Source organism: Tetrao urogallus (genome assembly GCF_951394365.1).
Source record: "Tetrao urogallus genome assembly, chromosome: 11".
NCBI classification, from domain to species: Eukaryota; Metazoa; Chordata; class Aves; order Galliformes; family Phasianidae; genus Tetrao; species Tetrao urogallus.
Genome location: NC_136824.1, coordinates 3,107,291 through 3,129,814, shown reverse-complemented (window position 1 = coordinate 3,129,814; position 22,524 = coordinate 3,107,291). Strand labels below are relative to the sequence as shown.

General features: G+C 40.3%; 1 protein-coding gene across 1 annotated transcript in view; it reads right to left on the bottom strand.

Annotated features, from left to right (window-relative positions):
- CERS3 (ceramide synthase 3) overlaps positions 1-22,482 on the bottom strand; it is a gene marked incomplete at its 3' end in the record, with an annotated part of 28,614 nt that extends 6,132 nt beyond the window's left edge. The window contains exons 1-9 of the mRNA XM_079540706.1: positions 22,298-22,482; positions 20,702-20,819; positions 18,523-18,641; positions 14,789-14,846; positions 13,885-13,935; positions 12,538-12,630; positions 12,190-12,318; positions 10,528-10,634; positions 8,995-9,151 (exon numbers count right to left, since the gene is read on the bottom strand). Of these exons, the coding sequence (XP_079396832.1) occupies positions 8,995-9,151; positions 10,528-10,634; positions 12,190-12,318; positions 12,538-12,630; positions 13,885-13,935; positions 14,789-14,846; positions 18,523-18,641; positions 20,702-20,819; positions 22,298-22,479 (1,014 nt within the window). The 5' untranslated portion in view covers positions 22,480-22,482. The remainder of the gene's footprint in view (positions 1-8,994; positions 9,152-10,527; positions 10,635-12,189; positions 12,319-12,537; positions 12,631-13,884; positions 13,936-14,788; positions 14,847-18,522; positions 18,642-20,701; positions 20,820-22,297) is intronic.
- Between the last annotated feature and the right edge of the window lie 42 nt (positions 22,483-22,524).

The following is a 22,524-nucleotide window of genomic DNA, read 5'->3' as shown; positions in this document are numbered from 1 at the left end:
TTTATTTCAAGTGCACTTATAAAAATTAAAATTGATTCAGCAGATTGCAGCACTATACACCCCTCTGAGAAAGTCTGAGAATTATTCATCTAATGAGAAAGTCTCAATTCAAACCTTCCCAACATATATTAAAAATAGCAAATGAAAGCATGAAAAGCTCTGTAGAAGACCTAAGATTTGTTCTGTGAATTGATTTTTGGCAACTGGAAAAATAAATACATATGCACGCTATTATATATAGTTTTAATATAGGAGCACTTATATAAAACTAGCAACAAATGGAAATTTCATAAATATTCTCTAAAATTAAAAGATATGAGCAGTTAATAAGGGATGCCAGAAAAGCTGTCAGCAAATGCCCTTCTGTGAATGCTAAGGCAAATCCGTGAATTATAAAGCAGAAGTTTTACTGTTTGTCATTTATCTGAATTAGAAGCCTTCACATGAAAAAAAAAAAAAAAAAAAAAAGAGTGTCATTTAAGACACAGATTTACTACAAGTAGAGCTGTCTCGTGTCAGACAGACATGCAGAGAGGGCTGGTGGTGGTTGTTCAGCCAGATCCATTGCTGGTAAAAACTTACACAATCCCACAGACTTCAAGTAGAGCTGCTCATTTATACCAGCTGAGAACCTGGCCCCGTCTCAACACTGCAGACTTCTGTGCTTCTGCTGAGCTGGCCAGGGCAGGAAGCTTTGCTTTCAGCATTACATACAGTTTCGATTTTCTTAGAGACAGTGGTCATCTGCATCTCCTTCTGAAGTAAAACTCAGAGATTTGGAAACAATAAACTAGCTAAAAGATTTTTATACAGCTCATTGGGTACCAGCACAGCCTTGTTCATGGCACAGCTGATAGAAGAGAAGCACAGGCAGCATCCACACACCTGATTTGTTCAGATATGGCCAGAGGACCAAGTCTGCTCCTGCAGAGCCTTATTATGTGTGCACAGTGGAAGAGTACTCTGTCCTAACGCTCCCGTCCCAATGTAGGTTTACAAGCCCACCAACTGTAATCAAATGCTTGGAAATTCTTTTCCTCAGTTTCTCATTACTTCATTCCTCCATAATGGTGTTAACAGTCCTTAACGTGCATTTTCTACACTTGATTTTTAGGTAATATACAAATGAAAGGTGGTGTGGAATAAGAGGCATTCTAAACAGGGCCAGCCTAAAGAAAAATAAAATCCAGAGAACATGGTTGCTGTTTTGGAGTGCAAGTCGCACATTTCAGTCTAGAGTACAACAAGCCTCCCTGGAAGTCACTGTTCAGCTGCGGATCCCGTTTCATAATCTGGAGTCAAAAGCAGAAACTTAACCCGCAATCTGCCTCCTAACTGACAGAGCCAAGGGAAGGCCAAGGGAGCAGCTGGTGCTCTTGGACCAGCTCGTTACAGCTGTGAAGTGAAGAACCCGTGGGTTTTCCTCTTTCACTCCCTGCCGGCTCACTTACTTTGACAACAAATGTTACTGAGTTCAGTCTTGATTTCAGTTCTCCAGCAAAGATAGGAGTCCAGAGCTCCCTTTTTGCCTATCATCATGAATACCAGCCAGCAAACATCCTACTGCTTTTGCTTTCTCCTGCCTGCCTCTCAGCCCTCCTCCCTAGACGAATTTGGCAGCATCAAATGAGACGTGTAGCCAGGCTTTGGGCTTAACTGGAATGCAGTAACAGAATGGGAAATACACAGATGAAAGAAAGTCATAACAGGAAGCCATTTCCCTGTTCAAGGGCTTGAGCCTTCATGCTGCTGACCTGGCTGGCTAGCTCCCATCTCCAGGCTATTAAAAAACCTCACATCTCAGAAGCAGTAATTTGAATCAACTGGGAAGATTCCCAGATAGACTGATCTTCATCTGAGGGAAAGCTTCCATTTGTCCTGCTTAGATCCCCTCATAAGCCATCCTCATAGGAAAAACTGCTATAAACATTTATCCATAGAGAACCAAGAAATTCAACTTCTCCACAATCCATTTTCCTTTACAAGGGGGGAAAGGCAGCTCCTATCAATCCAGTTCCATCTGACTCGAGTCTATGCTAACCTTCACTAGGAGGACTCAAACTCTGACACCCAACAGGTACCAGCCCTTCCCAGTCTAGAAGGTAACCACAAAACCTCCCTGTAAGCTTTTCAGCAGCTTCTCAACCCCAAGCTGTCCATGAAATTGCAATTTACAAGATTATCATTATCCTCTCCAGTAAGTTACTGCTTTTAGGAGAACTGCTTGGAATAAGGCAAGAACATCTCTCTGGTCTGCTCTGTGAACACTCTGGCTGCCACAGGCATGGTATGGGCTTAAAAAAGCTCAGACAAAAAGGAAACAGAACAGAACTTGAGTGCCTATAGTTAAGGGAACTAAACCCTGCCCCCTGATAAACTCCTGTAGAATCACATTTTACTGAAATGAATGACTTCTTCCTGTGTTAATTCCCATTAAATTTCATTTTATATATACATACACACATTTTATATATGTATATATATATATATATATATATATATATTAAAAATGAGATGATGCCCTGAAAACAGTTTTCCACTGCTAAAAAAAAAAAAAAACCCACACACAATCTGACTTCTTAGAGCTGGGTCAAGCGCAGTGCATGCCAAAACTCAATATACATTTCATTTCATACTTCATTTTCACATCCCAGTAATTGCACGGTGCACAAAAGGCTGCATACGATTAGGGTCACACTGTGACCTTTTGCAGATGAAGTTAGAAGTTGTGGTTTATGAGCTGGGAGCAGTCAGGCTGAGTTCACCCTCGGTGCCTCCCCTGCACACCAAAGAGCACACAGCTCAAGCACATGAACGCTGGTTCCAATTTTATTTGCCACGAAATAGATTTAAAATGTAACCTCTTCAAAGGCCATTCTACTTTCATGTTACATAGGGCTCTCTTCCCCCCATGGTTTTAGAAGTAAGATTTCTGTTTAGGATGAAATATCACAGGTTATTGCACAGCTCCACAAGAAGGTCTGCGCCGCCGCAGCTGTCAGAGCAGCGCAGTGCTGGTGGCTAACAAAGGCAAACCCACAGATCTCCACCACTGCGGATCCACGGTCTAATTGTGAAGGATATAGCCCTGATTCCAAAGGTAACTAAGGAAAACAAAGCAAGTGCCATTTGGTGCTTAAAGTTGTTATACAGAAGTCTCAGCTTCCATGGAAAAATGTTTAAGGTCCTGCAAACAAAAGAACTGGAAAAATCATTGCTGAGGGCCTATGTGTAATGAACATGAAAGCTGTCACCCGAATTCAGAACTCAAATTTCATGCTGTCAGGTCCCACACGGTTACGAAATGTATTTAAGATTCAAGTGAATTATTGAAAAATAGAAGCTCTACTTGATCAAATACACAAACAGAGGAATAAACAGTAAGAGACTCCTGGACAGGGCCCAGGGCAGGAAAGTTCTGCAGCAGCTGAGGTGAGGCTGAACAGCCTCAGCCTAAATGCAGTCATGTGGCCTCTGGGAACTGTAGAACTGAATTTGAAAACAAAGGGTTATAGCAAGTCTCTAAAGAGGTAAATTCACAACAAATAAGGCCAAATGCAACACAGGGCAGCACATGTGCAGGTGTAAAGAAGCATTACTCTTCAATATAGGCAGTGGGGCATGTTTTACAGGAGCAGTTACGTCTCCATCCCAAGGGATTCTCAGGCCTTGTCTGTGTATTACAATTAAAACACATGAAGTACTGAGTCCATGGACACCCTTTTAGGAATACAGCATTACTGGTATACATCATTTTGATGCAGAAAAGGAGTCCTGATTTCAGGAATCATGGCAAGGGCTGTGCTGGCACCCCGCTATCAGTGCATGAGAAAGAAGGAAAGAAAGTTAACTTGAACTGGCAGAATTATCTCAGTACAAGAACAGCCTTCAGACAGCACAAGATGCCAAAGTTAAAGAACGAGTGCTGGCAGCAGCAGCAGAACCACAACAAGTATTTCACAGCTCTTACGACAGCCCCAAAATAGTATTTTCTTATCATTTTCAGCTATCTTAGACTGCCATGCACCATTCTTCAAACATTAACACTCACCGTTCCCTTGGGAAGTTGGACTGAGAAAGAAATGAATACACCATGGACAAGAATATGTCCAACCAAAAAGCCTTAAAAACCCTTTTTAATGATTGCAAAACAAAGGAATACTGAAGTTTTTCTTTGAGAAAGCAACAAGTCCATAAAAACCTGGTCTACAGCAGTGCAGGATCTCATGGGTCTTTTCTTCTTTAGAAAGAAGAACAAACCAAAGCTGAATTATTAAGAAGCTCTTTGCCTTAATTTAGGACAGTCTAACAACAACGAAAGAGTAAGAAAATACCTTGCTGGTAACACTGCAGTCTGTAAAAAGCCTACTGTTACCTTTTGCCATTGATGGACTTTGCATCAGCCCCAAAGCATCTGAGTCATGCAGACACCATGCCCACTTCCTACAACTTACACATATTTTCAAGATTTAAAACACCGTAGTCTCAAAACCTTAAACTCAATTTGTAATGGTTTTAACATATATTTTACGTCTTAATTTGCCATAATAACGTGGCTATAAGCTGCTGTCACTCGCTCCCTTTTTCTGACCTTGGAAATAAAACGTTTAATCTCCATGGGATTTTCCTGGCGAGATATTTTAAATCAGTGCACATGTACATACTTCTCTATATGTTTTTTCAATTTTCCTAAAATATTCTCATATGTGCAGACATGATGACTAGACATGTTTCAGTGGTTCTTGAAACCTGATACAAGTGGGTAATTTAACCATGTAATTGAACAATATTACAGAAACACACAGAGTTTCCTAGCAACAAAAGGCCTTGGACACCAAGATGGCAGCCAGCATTGCGATTGCCTGACCTAACTTGAAATGAAACCACACTGAAAAACGGCCTTCTTTCTCCCACTGCAGAACTGATCTAAGGTAAATGGCTGCAGGTCTTACCTCGAAGGGCTTTCATGCCTATGTCTCACTTATAAATGGGCTCATAAAATGTTCTACCATAATATGAATCCAAATGTCCTTTAACGTATTATTGTTACTTTTTTTGTTGTTTTCCAGTGTAAGAACAACCTTTGATTTGAAAAATTCAATACTCGTGTTCCCTCAGGTTTAACTCCATAGAAACAAAGAGCTTCCTAACGCAAAGTCACTGAGCACAGCTTAGTTTGCCACCATGGATTTCCCACTTGCTAGGGCATTCCTGGGCAATGAGGTTCAGAGCAGTGCTGCTCTGCACCACCACCTCAGCTGCTGCTGACTGCCGTGCCTGAGTCAGCAGGACACAGAGGGGCAGAACCCTGCACCCATCTTTCCTTTTTTCTCACGTTCATTCATCTCTGGCTGCGGTGTTTACAAGGAAGAACATCGCAGGACTTCTAGCCAAGTTCTTCTATGTGAAGCAAGTCAGCTGAGTAGTTATCCCAGAGAGACGGATATTGTCCCCTTTATTAGGGCAGAGGAGGTGGCAGCTGAGATTAAGAGCTTCTGTCACTCCAGATTCACATCTGACACAGGCAGGTCCTCTAACCTGTGCTTTGACAGCAGACAACAGCACCGTCCATTCAAAGCAAATGCATTGCAGCCTGCTGACTTTCAGACAGGCTGCTGACGTGGGCCAGGATGCCACCAGGAGACACCAGCCCCTTGGAAGGATGCCAGGCCATGTAAACTGCTGCACTGCAGTGCTGGTCACTGCTGAGCGCATGAACGAGGGGCGGCTCAAAGCATGGAGGACACTGATAAAATCCTGACTCCCTTGGTGTGCTATGAGCTTCTTTGAAGCTCCCACAGCTATACATCAGTCCCTATCCCCACTTACATCATGACTTCATTTTTCCACCTGAAGTAGCTAACTTGCTTCGTGAAAAACATTAAGAATTGCCTATCTTCTGAATGGGCTCAGAAGTCTTGGGCAGAGAAACAAAACCCTCCTAACACAAGTATAATGGTTTGCTGCTATTTCACTAAAATAGTAACAGCTATTTGTGTGGAGTATGTCTGTGACAAATGCGTTGGTATAAAAATGCAGCCTTACAAACACCATTCTTTTCCAAGTTGTCTTTACAGTTTTGGAGGCACTGCCTGCTTTCACAGCCAAGTTTGCCACCGCTATGGAAAACAGGCTGCACATGCAAGCCAGCTGAAGTCATGCAGACTGAAAAGGGCTAGGCCTGCTGCTGCTGCCACTGTAAAAGTGTTATTTGGAAACCATCTTCTCAGAGAGCTGTATAAGGAATGAAAAATCCATGGTAGAAATGCCGGCTTGGTGCTTTTCCATTTTTTTTGCAATGACTAATACAAAAACTGTCTTCTCTCAAAATAAAGCATTTCTGCCCCTTACAAAGGCATATAAGCACGCAGGGCAGGATGGCCTTATATAGGCTGCTCTAGTAACGTCTTCTTAACCATGGTATCCAAAGACTTTTTGCAGTGCACTCACAAAACCTCAATCAGCATGGATGAAATACTGTGCCAAAGCCCTTCTCTTCCTCGGCTGCAAAGCAGAGGAAGCTCCCCTGTTTTTATTATAAGAGCTGTGTGAGAAGGCTCACCCTTATTTCAGGCTCAGCATACAAAGAACACTGTATATGGAACACAAACCACTTCTAATTTCATGCTATTTCAGATTATCAATCCACTTACCCCTAAGTCTGACTTCTCAGAAATGCTTTGAAAACGTTACCAAACATCTACAATTTAAGGATTCACATGGAATTTGTTTTCTGTTTCTTTCTGTACTGTTTCAGCCACACTGCTTTCATTAGCAAATTCTCCAGTAGCCTCATGTACACTTCTTGTGGGACTACCATACCCAAGTTACTTTTCACAACCAGTACAAACTTCTCTATTCTGCAGTCAAACATCCTCAGTTCTAATGGCTAAACATTTCTTATCCTCTTTCCTCTCTACCTTCCTTCTTCAGATGTTTATTTCTCAACAAAACTGTGTTTTTAGAGATTTTATGAGATTGAAGACAGTATTAAAGGCAGACAGGATGTGTTGGTCAATGTGGCTAGTTTTGTCAAATCCTAACAGATATTTGGACAGAAGTCAGAATGACGTCAAAATTCTGCCAAACTACAGTGAAATATGAAGGACAAACTGCAGCTCAGTGCGGAGACAAGGTCACAGTCAAAAAAGAAATGAGAAGTAAAACACTAACACTCCATGAGCCTGAGCATAAATAACTACGGAAACAAAATGTTTTAAAAGCAGAACAAAGCAAGATGTTCCTTGTACAGATTTTTCCTTGATGTTCACTGGTTTGCTCTCTAACAAGGGTAGAGCTTCTAGGAAAGACAGTGAGTCTCCTTAATATCCAATTATTCGCATAAGACCTGTATGAATCTAGGAATGCCCTCAGATGAGGCTGAGATTGGCCAGTGGGATCAAGCAGAAATCTAACTGATTGCCTGACCTTTCTTGAGAAGCCAATTTTAAAGTACAAATAAAAAAAAAAAAGAACAACAACAAAATCATCCTTCAAAAGTATCTAGTCAAGAAACTTCTCATCCAGACTCTTGTCAAAATCATCAAAATTCAGTGGAAGGCAAAACAAAAAGCAGTCCCAGCTACCACCAATTAAGGAATAAAAAACACCATCTGGCATACTGCAAAGCTCAACCACTAGGAACAATCATAATGGATTACCAGGCCTACCTGCACTGAATTGGTCACTGCATTTCATCACTTAGTCAGGCCTCTTCAAAGCAAGACCAAACCTAAAATACCACGATCTACAATTTGCACTTCACAGTTGTGTCTTATAAATAGATCAGCAGAAAAGCTAAAGAAAAAACTCAAAGGACTTTCCCTTTTAAAAAGGCTGTTTAAAACAACTAGTTTTTTTCTAAGGGGTATCTTATCAATTTGGTTGAAATTAATAAACAAATTAAGAGTATGGAAGTACTCAGACAACAGAATAAGCTTGGACTGAGAATGAAGATATTCAGCTCTTTTTTGTTTCTGGTGATAGCCAGAGTAATTGGCTGTTATTTTAGAATTTCATCCAGTACTATTAAAATCAGCAGCAGTCTTTCCATCAACTTCAAAGAGGCTTGGGTTAGGATGTTATTGAAATGATAGGGTCCGTGCCCGGGCAGCAAAATTGTGTATAATTGCATTTGCGCAGAGTTCACCACTAGTTATTTCCAGAAAGTAAAATACGGGATAGTTTCAGTTACTAGTGAAATGATGAATAATATGGGTACAAAGGAATATCCCTATTTGTTTAAGATGCTTCACAACATTAGCTGATTCAGATAAAAGTAGACTTAGCTCAGTAATGTTTTTAGTCTTGATAATCACAAGATTAATCTGCTGGATATGCTGAGGCTTCCTCAGCAAAATTAAGTCTCTTTGAAAAGCCACTTTGAAAATAAAAAACCTTTGAGCTTGATCTATTTGTATGCCATGGCTGAATAGGACTGTAGTTCATTATGTCATAATATAACATCGGATCAGTTTTGTATGGATTTTTAAGCCCAAAAACAGTGTTCAAGTATCACCAAGCTCAGATTTAGAGAAGCCTGAAGCACTTTAACCATGAGTTTTCTGTCGGATATAAAGATCTCAGCACTCACCTTTCATTTTTTTTTATTGTTCTTATAAAGTCCAGGGAGAAAAAAAAAAATTACTTCCACTTTGAAAACAGGAATTAAAAGAGTTCTACACCATTTTTGGGCTCCAGATTTTGGTAGAGTTCACTTATTTATCATCAGAACAAAACATCAGACACAGGCAAAAAAAAAAAAAACTGCACCTGAAGTTTTCATATTCTGATCTGTGACCTTAAAGGTGAACTTGAAAGGCAGAAAGCACATCTGAACATCTCTATACTTAGTAGATCCCTAACAAGAACGCTGACATGGAAATTCTGACATGGAAATTCAGGAAGACAGTAAGAAATGCCAAGTAAATCTACTGAAGGTGTTAATATAAGTTTGATATTTCACATATCTTTCTGTGAGGCAAAATTGCTTACCTTTAAGAAAATGAACCTCTTCAAAATCTTGAAGATCAAGTAACCCCAATATAAATGTAAGCCTTGAAGGGTCAATAGCAGCCCATTGAATAAGAAATATGCTATGACTGGAGTGGTGGAGTAGAATGTAGGTTGATACAACGTGGCACGCAGAATCCTGAAAAAACAAAGGTCACTGTTATGATGCAGGGCTCCTTTTCTATGCTATTTAAAGCAATTTCTACTTCCACATTCCAAACTGATTAACTCTTTCCATAAAAATATTAAAAAGCTCTGCAAAGATGACAGATGAATTAACAAGCTGTGGCTTACCTATATTACATATCTCTACCTAAATGCAGACTTTAGAAGATAAGAAACTCGAGTCTTGCATGAAAGTATTCTAAATAGAGATAGAAATATATTTTTTAATCTTGGGCTCTGTGTGGTCTAGATAACATGCAGCACAGAGCTAGACTGTGCCATTTTTCATTCAAATTCTCCCTAATCTGAAATCCACATTCAGAGAAAATCCTGCAGGTTTTGCAACAGAGCTCTTTGTTAATTAACACGTTTTGTCCATCTTGAGGTTTCAATTCTTCCATATTATTTTGGGCTTTTCGAGTCCTTCTAATCTCATCACGTTTTGCTTCCAAGCTCAAGAACAAGAAGCTCAGTGAAGCAAAATGATTGGAGATCACTTGTGCAGTTAATCAAAAAATAACAAGAAAGCAGAAACGCTGATGTCTTTTTAGAAAAGAATACTACAGGAAATTAAAACCTTGTGCTGATCAGTGTTCAGAACTACTAATTTAACCAGCTTGTGTCTCTGAGGGTTTGTCCACATGCAGGGAGGGGTATGAAAGTAATCCAGAGCCAATCAGTGAAACCCTGGATGTGAAACACATTAAACATTTTTTAAAAGCTAAAGATGTTAAGCATTAAGCACACATGTGGATACTCCAAAGCAGATTAAATCATAGAACTCCAAATTCATGTGAGAATACAGCAAGTTATGATTCACGTGCACTGACTCTGTAAATTCACGGGTTCACCTTAACTTTTGAGTGCTTCCAATGTAGGGGAGTGATGCAACGTACCACCCAAGAACTGGGAACTGAAAAGAAGACACTAGAAGAGAAAGTAACTGTACTTATAGGGGACAGACTGTCCTCTGACTTTGCAGCTCCAGCGGGAGGATAGGAATGAAAGACAGTAGCATCTCTTTGTTAAGTAGCTCACCCCCCTCAAAGACACAGGACCTCATAGCATTTAACTACTAACTATGAAATGAAGTTAAATAATAGATTTAACCCTTCGAGTTGCATATTTTCAGGTGCCTGATTTTTTTTTTTTCTTTAACTAAACTGTATGTATTTTTACTAAAATGCTAAATAAAATTATGGGCACTGAAGTAAACAATAATGAAGAAGCCCAGCTTCTTCTCTTCAAGGTACAACCTACTGCTCTTCTTTACTCATCACAACCACTACTAACCTCTCAATGGAAACAGGGATGAAATAAAAGGTCATGACTATGTTAAATATTGCTTACCAGAAGGGGAACAGGATGATTCTTGTGATGAAGAATGCGATAGAAAAGATGAAAAAAAGCATATTGCAGGTTTTCTCCCAGCGAGCATAATTAAACATTTTGGCTGCCTGTATTGAACACAAAACAAACATATTACAAATGTTCCCTGAAATAAGTCCACTTCTGCATTTAATAAACAAGAACTTATCTTTCCCTAAGCAGGAAGGTTTCCTCCCTGTTTGACATACAGAGCAATCAGTTTACTAATACCTAATAAAGCAGCAACAAAACAGATTTCTTGTTTATATTTCTCCTTTAATCTTAAAAGAAAGGATTTGGTATAAAAAGCTGAAGAAACAGTTCTGAGATATGAAAGTAGATGCATCACGAAAACATGAAGTGCTCTTGAAAATAGAAGTTCATCCCTCACTGCTGTACCAGTTTCAAAGCAAAGCTGCTGGCCTTATCTACACACTCAGGAGCAGCAGTGACCCTTTGTACCAGCATTCTGTACCTGGTGGATGCATTCTGTCTCTTACCCTCCTCTTTGAGGGCTGGAAGTCCTAGCTTCGGTTTCCATTTCACTAGTTAAGATCATAATTTCTGCTTCTCCCCTAGCTGAAACGTGCAACTCCCCATGTTTCACTGAGGAATCACCCTGGGCACTGTCAAGCAAAACAGCTGATCTCAGGAGTGAACACAAGCTCCAAATGCCAAGCCTCAGTCTTAAACACTGCTTGAGAGTCAGACAACTTCCGTTTGCATCTGAGTGCTGTTCCTCCAATTGTTGGTTCAGCATTCTAAGGGCCTTGCAGTGAACTGAACAACAGTTAAGGATTAGAAGTAACCCAGCAAAAGCCTGCATTTAATTGGGACCAGCCCCAAATGTGTGACCCCACAATTAGTTGCTCCTACACAACTAAAAGTGTATTAGGAGCAGAAATGAGTAGTGAGAGACAACAGCCTGCAGGAGTAAGCAGGCACTACCACCAAAAAGGCTGTGAAACTATGTTCTGAATCCTGGTGTTATAAAACCAGAATAATGCTGTTGAAGGAACCACAGAGTAAATTTGTCTTTTGAGAAACCCAGCAGCAGGTCTCCATCACTGCAGAACTGTGTGCAGAGAAATCCTAAAACATTTCTGAACATTGATATTTAGTCAAGAGAAGGAAAAACTTCACTTCTGCCAGTACCTGTGGTATCTCATTCAGAGTCAGCTTGAGTATCTCCAGCCAGAACTGAATGAGGTAGACATAGCCCTTGGGTCAACACAGGGGTGTGAATGCTGACAGAATTAAGACAGTGTGAAAAAGTAGCCACGCTTTTAGCTGCTAAATTTGCTTGAGAACTGCTATTGTGACAAGCTGTTCACAGGCTAGCCAACTTGGTCTAACTTTAACAATGAAACAAGAATAAGCCAGGGAGGCATTTCCAGTCCTTGTACTGTTTTGCAGAACTTCTCTTATGCTTTTTTCTCATAATGAATTCTGTAACAGAATATCAGCTTAAATTATCAAGAAGTTTTGTTTTTTTTTTTTATCTTACAATTTATGACTGTAGAACCACGTCTCTGTAAGGATAGGGAGGGAGCATATGAAACTGATGGCAAAGATTGAAACACCACTGAACATAACCTGGGTGATAACAAAAAAAAAATAAATAAAGAAGAAGGTCATCATTACCTCAAGCCAGAAATCTGCAGTATCATGCACAAACATCACCAGTGTTCCAATACGCAAGTAATTGCCACACCAAGAGCAACTCATCAACCCAATGGCTGCAAAGTGATGAACGACGTGAGCCAAAAAGTCCTGTGAAAACAAAAAGTAGAGCCATGTAAGTGCAGCTCCGGAGGGTCTCCCTGTGGACGTGGATACTACGTCACACACACAGAGGGACCCTGACAGCCAGGAGAACAGGGAAGGGTGCAGGTGTGCCAGGGATAGGCTGATGCTGCCCTCATGTGGCTGCACCAAATCCAGTATCAGGACGGTGCTTTTATCAACTTCTTGTTTATCACGACCACTTGCCTTCCTTTTGGTATCAATCCCAAGTGTAAATAAGAGAGACCAGTAGAAACTAATCTCAGCCATGTAGTACCAATATTGAGACGGCAGCATAGTCTGTAAATAAAAGAGTAATTTTATTAAAATAACAAAACCAGTTAACTTGGAGAAGAGCGAAAGTGAATGCCAAATTCTTTTTTTCCCCTCACTTTTTTTTGTGCTCCTCTGCTGAGTCTTGTTTAAAAAAAAAAAAATTAAACTAAATCCATGTTCTGGGCTTCATTACGAAGAATGTTCTGGGAGCCAAATATTTTAACCTTTACTCAGACCAAACTCCAGGATTCTGTAGTTCCTTCCCAACCCCCAATTTTAGCATGCTTTTTTCTGTGCTTTTGTCAGAGAACTCTATATAAAGTGCTTCTGCATTTAATTACAAACAACTGCAAATAAACAAAGCTCTCCATTTTGGCAAACAAACATTTTAGATATTCACACATCTTCGGGTCTAAAAAGTCATCTATTTACACTAAAATCCTAGGTATCCACATAGGGCACAAGAGAGCTAGGATGCTGAAAGAGCTTGGCTTCTCACTTGGTTAAACGTGTTTCCCAGGTGGCAGGGAGTGAGCTGGTTTATCAGGTCCCACAAGTAAAAGGAGCTGGGAAAACCCAGCTAGGAGGCAGGATTCTTTTTATTTTTGGCCCCTGGCTTGGTGTCAAGTAAGAAGGTGGCGATGTGATGTGCCACAGATTTACCAAAACAGGAAGGGAGCAGCATGCAAGAACCTCTAAAAGGTGGGCAAGGCAGCAGTTTGCTTGAAGCCATCTGTTAGGGGACCATGACTAAAATACTTCAGGAAGAAATCAGAACCTTGTGACACTTGGAGGGGAAAAAGAAAAAAAAAAAGTAATGAGCAGAGATTTTCAGAGCAGGGCATCACATTCTGCCAAACCACATCACAGCAGGGCTCCCCTCCACTTGTGCTGCTAAGCAATAGTGCCCAGCAGACACTTGGTAGAGGCTTGGTGCAGCCCTCTGCATACTGCTACTCTGCAGTGCCTCAGACTCAAAGCACCATCAGGACTTGTGCAAGCCAAAGGATTCCACACTGAAGCCTCAAACACTGAGGGACTGCCGTAGACAACTGGTAGCCTGGAATGGGCCGGAGGGCTGCAGTGCAGCACAGGCACATCATGGTGAAGTCCTGAAGGAGTCAGCTGGAGGTACCAAAAAAGTGGCAGAAGAGTTTGGCGCCACACCTCTCTAGGTGATGCCTGCTGGGAGGGAGAAGCACCTCTGTAGATTACCCCTTCCAATGGGGAAATACCTGGCACACCCTGAGGCCAATGGACCGATGCCAAAAAGCTCACCTGAAATGGATAGCCAACCCACGTCTGCCATATGTCATACAACCAAGGCTTCTGGGAAAGACAGATGATTCAGACTGATCAGCTGAGCAATAAGTCATCATCTTAACTCAAAATCCTCAATACTTAAGCATTTTCTAATTGGAGCAGGCTAAGAAAGTATATTCTTGACAATTGTTCTCCCGCAATTTCTAAAGAGAGCTTAGATCTCAGGTTTATCATATTAGTTTCAGCTTTCTGGCTTCTTTTCAGGACACCTGAGACATTCCAGTTGATCATTTCATCATCCAAAGCAATGGGTGTGTTTTATCTCTGCAATTACTCAAGATGTAATAATTGTAGCAACACATTTTGATGTATTTACCAGCCACACACACTGGTTCATGATGATAAACTGTTTAGGGAGGAGAGCCAGATGAACATAGACACACTGAGAACTGTTCAATTGCTCAGGAGAAGCATTAATTATACCCCAGGCAGTGCTCACTTAGCTATGAGCAGTCTCTCTGTTGCTGCTGAGTCGGAAGTTGGGAGTAACACAACAGTAAACAGCCATAAAATGCACTACGACCCCAAAAAAAGCTGCCAGAAAAGTTGTACTGCTTCCTTTGAGGAAAACACGGCCATGTGATGTATTTTTAGGCGTTAAGAAGGCACGTTGTAAACTTTCCTCAACAATGCTGCTTACTCATTATTTTATTTTACTGTTAATCATATAAGTTCATGAGTAAAAATTAAAGTCCCAATTAAAACTTCAGTGCAGCCTATTGCACAGATCATATACATTAAACTTCTGAACCCAACCAACCACCAAAATCAGTGTATGAGCTTCAATGGGTGCCATTAATATTTAGAGATCAGTCCTTGTTTTAAAATACAATATCAACTATTCACGAAGTATACTTACATCATACAGAAATATAAATCCAGCAATGGAGGATGCAAAATAGAATGAAAATCTCCAGCTGCAAGATTGAAATAAAAAAAAAAAGCATTTTTGTTTTACAGACAGTATCAATTTTTTTTTCCATAGATTTTAGAAAGTCATTGTACATTACAGATAATTTACACATTAGTGCACCCTCACACTTTACCTTCAGGGTTGCTAAGTTTTAACATTCAAATATTTTGATTAATAGCTAAAAAAAAAAAAGTGAGTTTACATTATATAACACAGATCCCTTGCTTGTAGATCATGGCAGTAGTTCTCCAGGCACATGATCAAGATAACAGTCATAGCAAGTTCCCTAAAAACGTAGGTTTGATTACCCTACTGTAATCAAACATACTCTATCTCTGCTCTAGAATATTCACATTGGACTGAACATCTCATAGCTCCCTACCACTAGAAAAAGTTTCAGCTACAGAGCATGTACTTCCCAATCTGATCAAATGTTGTCAACACTGTCAAAGTCAGCAGTGACTTGCTTCAATTGCTGAGTAGATTGTCTGATATTTTTTGTTGTTAAAAGAGCAACAAAACATTGGTTGCTGAAAACAGAGGAGCCCTATAGAACTTAACAACAGCTACCAGGTAAGTTTATATTTACCTCACAGATCTGAATTAGCCATAAGCCTCAACCCCTGACTAGCATTTAAGTTTGGTGTAAGGTTTTTGTGGTTTAAATCCATTGAAGAACATAAAACTTTCAGATTTTCATCACTGATCTGTTAAGTCAGCAAAGGGGTAAAAAGCTCCTGTGTATCCTAGTGAACCGAAACTGTGTTGTTATGTGTGTCAGAACAGGATGCTGTGATTTGGAGCCAGCAGTCAGTGTTGTAACCAATCTGGAACCTGTGTGGGAGGTACTGTCCCTGGGACTGGGTGTGGCTAGAGACTCGGTAGGAGCGTTCCCACTCCCACCTCTACAGGTGATGGAAAACTTCTTCCTTTGCCCTCTTCTGCTCTGCAGGAACAAGCCTGACCTTTCCCTGAGCAAGCCTTCAAGATCAGCAGGAAAATGCTGCAGGACTTCACATGCTGGGAGAGGTCACAATCACAGAGAAAGGCACACGACCCCAAACTTGGTGAGAACATTGTCTAGAACAAGAGAACAAAGGAGAACAGCAGACAGCCTCCCAGAATAGCGAGTTGCTAAAAAGGAGAAAGAGCCTTGACAAGAACTCTGCTTTCATTGAGCACTAATGAATTGAGAGATATGTAAAAATGATGATTTTTGGGGTCTTTGGCAAATGGTAATGAAGTGCCATTTGAGAAACAACGAGCCTGGTAGAAGCAGCCTCTCTTCTGAGCCCTGTATTACCTGGAGGCTGTCCTAGGTGAAAGAACAACACGTTCAAAGACTGAGCCAATGTTTCAGAAGAAAAAGAAAATGAGTACATGGGACAGTAGAGGCCAGCTAAGTCAATATGCATCGTGCCTGCAGAAGTCAAAAAGCAATTATAGAAGTGCCAGAAGATAGGCTGGTGATAAATGATCATTGTACATTTCTACTTTAAAGCATCTTTCCTAAGATTATGAAGGGAAAAAACACTTTAGAACACCCACTGCACCAAAAAAAAAAAAAAAAAAAAAAAAAAAACCAGAAGAAATTAGGAAAGCAAATAGAAGGGGAAGGTGGAACTCCTAAGTAATACCTCACTCAGAGTTAAAGGAGAGATACTGGGAAAAACACTGTGGCACATGACTGACTCCACATGGGCTGATTCTGCTGTTATTTCTCCTCATATTTCCAGCAAGAGAGGTGTGAGGAGTCCAATGAACATGGAACAGATTCTGTGTTCAGTGTAATATGTACACATGCTTCAGCAGCTTCCTGACTGCACCATTAGCCCCCAGCCCTACAAGTATGTATATCCAAAGCACTTGGCAGTAAATACTCAGAGTGCTTCAGATTAACTCCTCATCTGAACAAGACTGCCAGATGAGCACTACCTCGTTTTGCATTCAGCCAAGCTTCTTTACGAATTTTGTTAACAAAGCCCCAAGTAAAATTCATCCAAATTCACAAAGTTTTATGCAGCATGTGCCTCATAAACCCTGAACTGCACAACAGTGATGTAAAAGGATCTTTCTGATTTAACTTCAGGAATCTTTTCTCTTGATTTTTTTTTTTTTCCCTCTTGAATGGAGTCTAACAAAAAATAATATAGTGGGTGAATTTAAAGGCTCTTGAGTCTTTTAAGGCAAGGAGGTTTCACACAAAGACCTTTCCAAACCTCAGTGTTGCTTAACTGGGAACACTAATAGCTTAAGTACAGTTTAGATCTGGCTCATCACATCTTCCTTGTGATTCATCAAAATGATCCTGGAGATTGCAGGCTTTCAAAAGTGCCATAATGCTCATAACGCTGACTACCAACATGGGGATAGCTCTGTTCCTTCTCTGTTGCCTTGAAAATTAAATCCAATTAAATTCACTGACACAAAGAGCAGAGCAAGGTCTCCAGAATTGCACAAGAAAAACCTGTTTGCTTCATTCTAACTTAAGCTGCTGAGCAAGTTTCAATTTTTGTCTTTGGCTGTGTGTAACTAGAAGAATGGACCCACAGCAGGCAGCTCTTATACTGATAGTAAGAAATCTTATTGTCATTTGACACAGTTAACTCAGCCACAGAACAACAGCAGCAGAAGACATGGATGTCATTTGCCAAGACAGTTTGCTCAGTTAGGTTTCAAAGCAATGCACCTAAATGCCTAACAACTAGATTTACACCCAGAGGAGATCATCAAATCGTTATCATATTGATTCACACTGAAAATAATCTTGATCAACTACTCAACTCTGAGCTTTTAATCCTCATTCCTTAAGCTAACCTACACTAAAAGAGGTTAAATATTATGATCACGTGAATTGTTACCAAAGTAGTTATACCAGCTAAAAATCCAAGTAGACAGGACATTAGGAAAGTATTTTACACTAGTACAGTAAATTTCACTATTGAAAAATGAGCTATGTAAGTAAAGCCATGCTGCTCGCTTGGGGACTTGCAATTCAAATGAGATTTTGGATAACACTGGAATAATTAGTAAAATGTTTACGTAAGTGGAATTTCTCACAGATTTGTGACAAAACAGACTCAATGCTCTGCTGGTTTGTAATTAGATGCAGAAGGAAGTTTTGAAACTTTTTCCATATTCATTACTACCACTCAATTGCTCAACAGCCCACTTTCATTGGCATATTTGAGCTCATGTTCCATATGGTACCTTGTGTTCAAGTTGTGACACCTACTGCTTCATTAGGATGCCACAATTCCTGCTCCTGAACCAACATCAGGACACTATTATTCCAAGATGACAGCACAGATGCTTATTTAAACAAGAGTGAATAAGTTCCCCTATGATTACGGGCACACACAGACATGCTTTCCTACTATCTACATGTTTTTATCAAGCATTATGTAGCAGTAACCTACAAACAAGTCCCTTTTTAAACAGTGAAGAAAATTACAATATTTTAGAATCTTTGATCTAATATTATTAAGCTACAAATCTGGAGAAGCCTTACTAACTCCTTTAGATTTCTTTGTAAATGCACAAACACAAACCAAAACCCTCATCAGACAGACCCAGCTTCCTGGAAATGAGCCCCTGCCAGGAAGGCACCTGAGGACCTCAATCACTGTTTTTCCCCAAAACACAAATCAATAACAACAACAAGAGTTGTGTCTTCTTACAAAGCTTCCTGGAATTTCCGAAGCACCGTTGGGATCTCAAGGTTTCGCCGTCTCCTAAACCACTTTTCCACCAGATGGACTGTGCAGTTGCACTTTTTGGCAAGGCCTTGAATCTCTGACTGCAAAAAAATGTAATAATGTTAGCAGCAAAACCTACACTGATGTCATCTTCACTGGTTCTATACTTCACAGATTGGCTTCCCAACCACTGTAAGATCCCCATTTAAAAATATTATTAATATTAACTATCCATGCCATTTTAACTTATAAGTTTCCCAATTTAACTTTTGAATGACATTCACAGAAATCCTGTATTTTCAGGACACTAATTTATATTACTGAAGTGGGTACAAAATGCACAGGCCTACAAACCATGCTATTGTTTTTCTGGTGGCTTCTGATAATTTATAAGCTTGGGAAATTGTATGATTCTATGAACTTTTACTGCTAAGCAAGAGGTTTTGCTGAGGATAACTTTCTGAAGTGTCATGCATCACTGCACGTTATCAGTGTATCCAATACATAACCTTATTACATAATTGCCAGATTGTATTTAAATGAGTCCTTCAGGTAAGACATGGCATCAAAGCGATCTGGGCTCTGTTCTCAAATCTGATGTTCTGCTATGCAACAGGGCAAGTCAGTTAATCTTACCCAGCAAAATCCAGACTGCCTTCTTTCAATGCCTAAAAATAAATTAATGCTTGAGCAACTGCCTAAAAATTCATTGGCCTCCAAGTGTCTGTGCTTTATCTGCACTCTGAAGGTTGAAGTGGCTCTGCTGTGCAGCCATGTCAGGTGCTAAGCACAAGGTTGTAGCTCCTGCTCTGGTGAGCTGGAGGTAATGAGCTGTATTCTGTTGGCCATGTGACTGCTGTGCTTCTGGGTGTCCAGAGCTCCACGTGCAGCTTGTAGGCTCCCTCCCTCTCCTCCATCCTAAAATGAAAATGGTGTGGGCTGATCTGCCCTGAAGCTGCTGCAGAAATGGAGGCAGCATTCAACTTACCCCCCAGGGAAGCAATTCACCCTGAGGCTAGCATGCAAATACTGGGTGGTAGCATCACTTTCTGCCAAGGTAAGTCCAGTTCACTTGGTCTCCTTCCCTTGGAAAAAAGCTCTGGTATGTAAGCAAAGGACACTTTGCCTGCTAGGGAGTGCAGCACTGCAAACAGGCTCTCCATTCAGAAGGGTGTTCCACTCGTCACACAGGAATACTGACTTTGTTTTGACAGACAGTGGAACCTAGATATCCTCAGATGACAGCCTCTGCATGCACTCTCAGACACACTGGTCCCTAAGCCAGACACCTAAAGGATGCAGCCTGAGTTCTATGTACATTGAGAAATATAAAAATGCAAATGCTGTGCTTCCCTTCAGAAATTAATTGGCAAACCGCACGCATGCAAAAGGACGTTATGAAGTAGAGATCAAGACACTTGTCCAGATAGAGAAGAGCTCACGTGCTAACATGAATACATCTACTCCTCACAATATGAGGCCAAAAAAAAAAAAATAGAAAGTGAGGCAAAGTCAGGGTTAGAACAAAGTTTAAGGTATTAATAATCAGCTGAGCACATAATCATTTTCAAAACCAGTGTAGGAAAGCTGCCATTGTATTTGTAGTCAATTAAATGAGCTGTGAGATTGCAATCACAGCAAGGTACCTGTTTCTCATCAACAATCAGGTTGCTTCATATTTCAGGATGGTAAATGTTGGCTTTTATCTTTTACTTGTTTAAATTTGAAAATAGACAGCAAGGTAATGCATAGATATTTCTTTTTCATAAACCAGGAGTAAGTATGCAGCAGTATATCAAAGTATGCAGTAACAGATCAAAGGGCTTCCATCCCAGAGTCCCAATGTCACTACATGCAATAAACGATACCACTCCCCAACAACAGACATCAGCTGATGTTTTCTCCAGGCAGAAAGAGTTAAAGATGATGAAGCACTGATCTTCATTGGAAATACTTCCTAGAGTCTAACATACCAGAAAATATAGCATCTAGTTTGGATGCTATATACCCTTGCCAGCAGAACAGCAACATAAACCCAAATAAATTAAGTCATCTGTCAATCAGATGGAACTCATCCCATGTCATCATTGTTGACCGTTTATTGAAACAGTAAAGCCTGTGATTTTCCAAGAACCAAAACTAGTACAAAAGAATCTCTTACTTGAGATGGATGTCTTGAGCACTCCCGGAAATAACTCTCTAAAACAGGATTAGGCTGTGGCTTCACACGTCTCACATTCTTTATACCTAAGGCTTTTGCTAGAGGAATAGCAACATATCTGAAAAAACATGCAATGAAAAACTTTAAAAAAAAAAAATGCAACACAGTTACAAGACCTCAGCTGTTCTCACGCCAGGATATGAATGAAGTAATTCTGAAGCATTTCAACTGTCCATAGGATATGACCATGCGCCATGAGAAAGAAAAAAGATCTCGCTAACTAATCCCAAGAGAGAACAATAGCATATTAGCAGCTACTTGAAAATGCAGATCCAATTACTCCAGCTCGTGGTCCTGAAAAGATATAAAGCTAAAGGAAAAACTCTAAATTTTGCCTTGTATTTTTTTTTTTGAGTTCTGCAATAGTTAAGGGTGCACAAAACAAGAACAACTGGTTTCTTTATATGAGCTGTGCTGGAAGACTGCTTCTGGGATGCTCTCTTAGAGGCAGAGAGCCACCTGACATACTGTGATGGGTTGCCATGGCCCAGGAAACAAGATTCTCCACACAGCCTCTAGCACATGGCACACAGCAGAGGGCTTCTCCTTCTCTTCCACTTTGCCCTCAAGGTGCTACAGAGCATGCCAGTTGCTTTGCCCTTCTGCTTAGGCAGGCTCTTCCGGGAAAAGCCCCTTGCCTCTACTGATATCAGCAATTGATTCTCTGCTACTTCCAGCAGTGGTCAGTTCTCTTCATTCATGAGCAGATTCACTGCATGCCAGATGTGTGGGCTAATTTTTCACATGAGCAACTTTCAGTAGTAGTCCAGCGAGACAGCCAGGCAAGCATTTACTCAGGAGACACTATGAATGGTTATAAACACGTGATCCAAATTACTTTTGATCTCTAATATGAATGATTTTATCTGGCTCTGTGTCAAGTCTGTCCAACTTATGACATTCCAAGTTTCCTCATTCTATCCTGAAATAATTAAAAACCTACTAATCACTTTCTTTATAGAGAAAAGTAAAGCTACACAAATAAGTCAAAACACTACAAATTTTAACGTTTTTGTAGCTTTCTTCTATGGAACCAACTTCTGCTTGTACCATTAAAATTCCAGTTGCAGAAGCAATACAACTTGTTAGAGAAAAAAAAGAAGAAACTCATTCCTCAAGTTTGCCTCACGTTGCTCCATTTGGACACCTAGGATTGATCAGCATCATGTGCTGATCCAAAAGGAGAGGTGTGGTTTGAAGGAGCAGTAACTGTGCTTCTACCAAAGGAGGAAAAATAAAGAAACCAAAATGTTTCTGAAGAGTTTGCAACTCTATTCAAAGGGCATAACTAGAGTTATCCAAATACTGTTCTAGAAAAGCCGTATAGAAACACCTTTCTAGATTGGGCTGCAATCGCATTCCTAGCGGTGAAGCTATCTCCAAGTTTTTCATCTTCCACTGTTTTGACAGTAGGTATTTTTAGCAGACTACCAACTAACCTTCATACATAAGAATGTAATGATATCTTGCTCTCAAATTATTTTTTAGCATTACTGAAAACTAACAAGAACATAAAATTGAATTCACGCTTCTTACCTTTCAGCGAAGAACCGGATAATCAGCAATACAAAAGCATATGGTATTGTGGCATACAACTGTTGTGGCTTTGGAAAGACGAGGCCATCGCGGTCTACGAAATCTGCCCATGTGCAATTGATTGGCATCCAAATATTCTCCCACCAGAACCAGCTGTTGAGAGTCTTTAATATATGCGCCATGCTAAGCAAATGAAAAGATGGTTAAAAATTATTCCCCTCGTATTA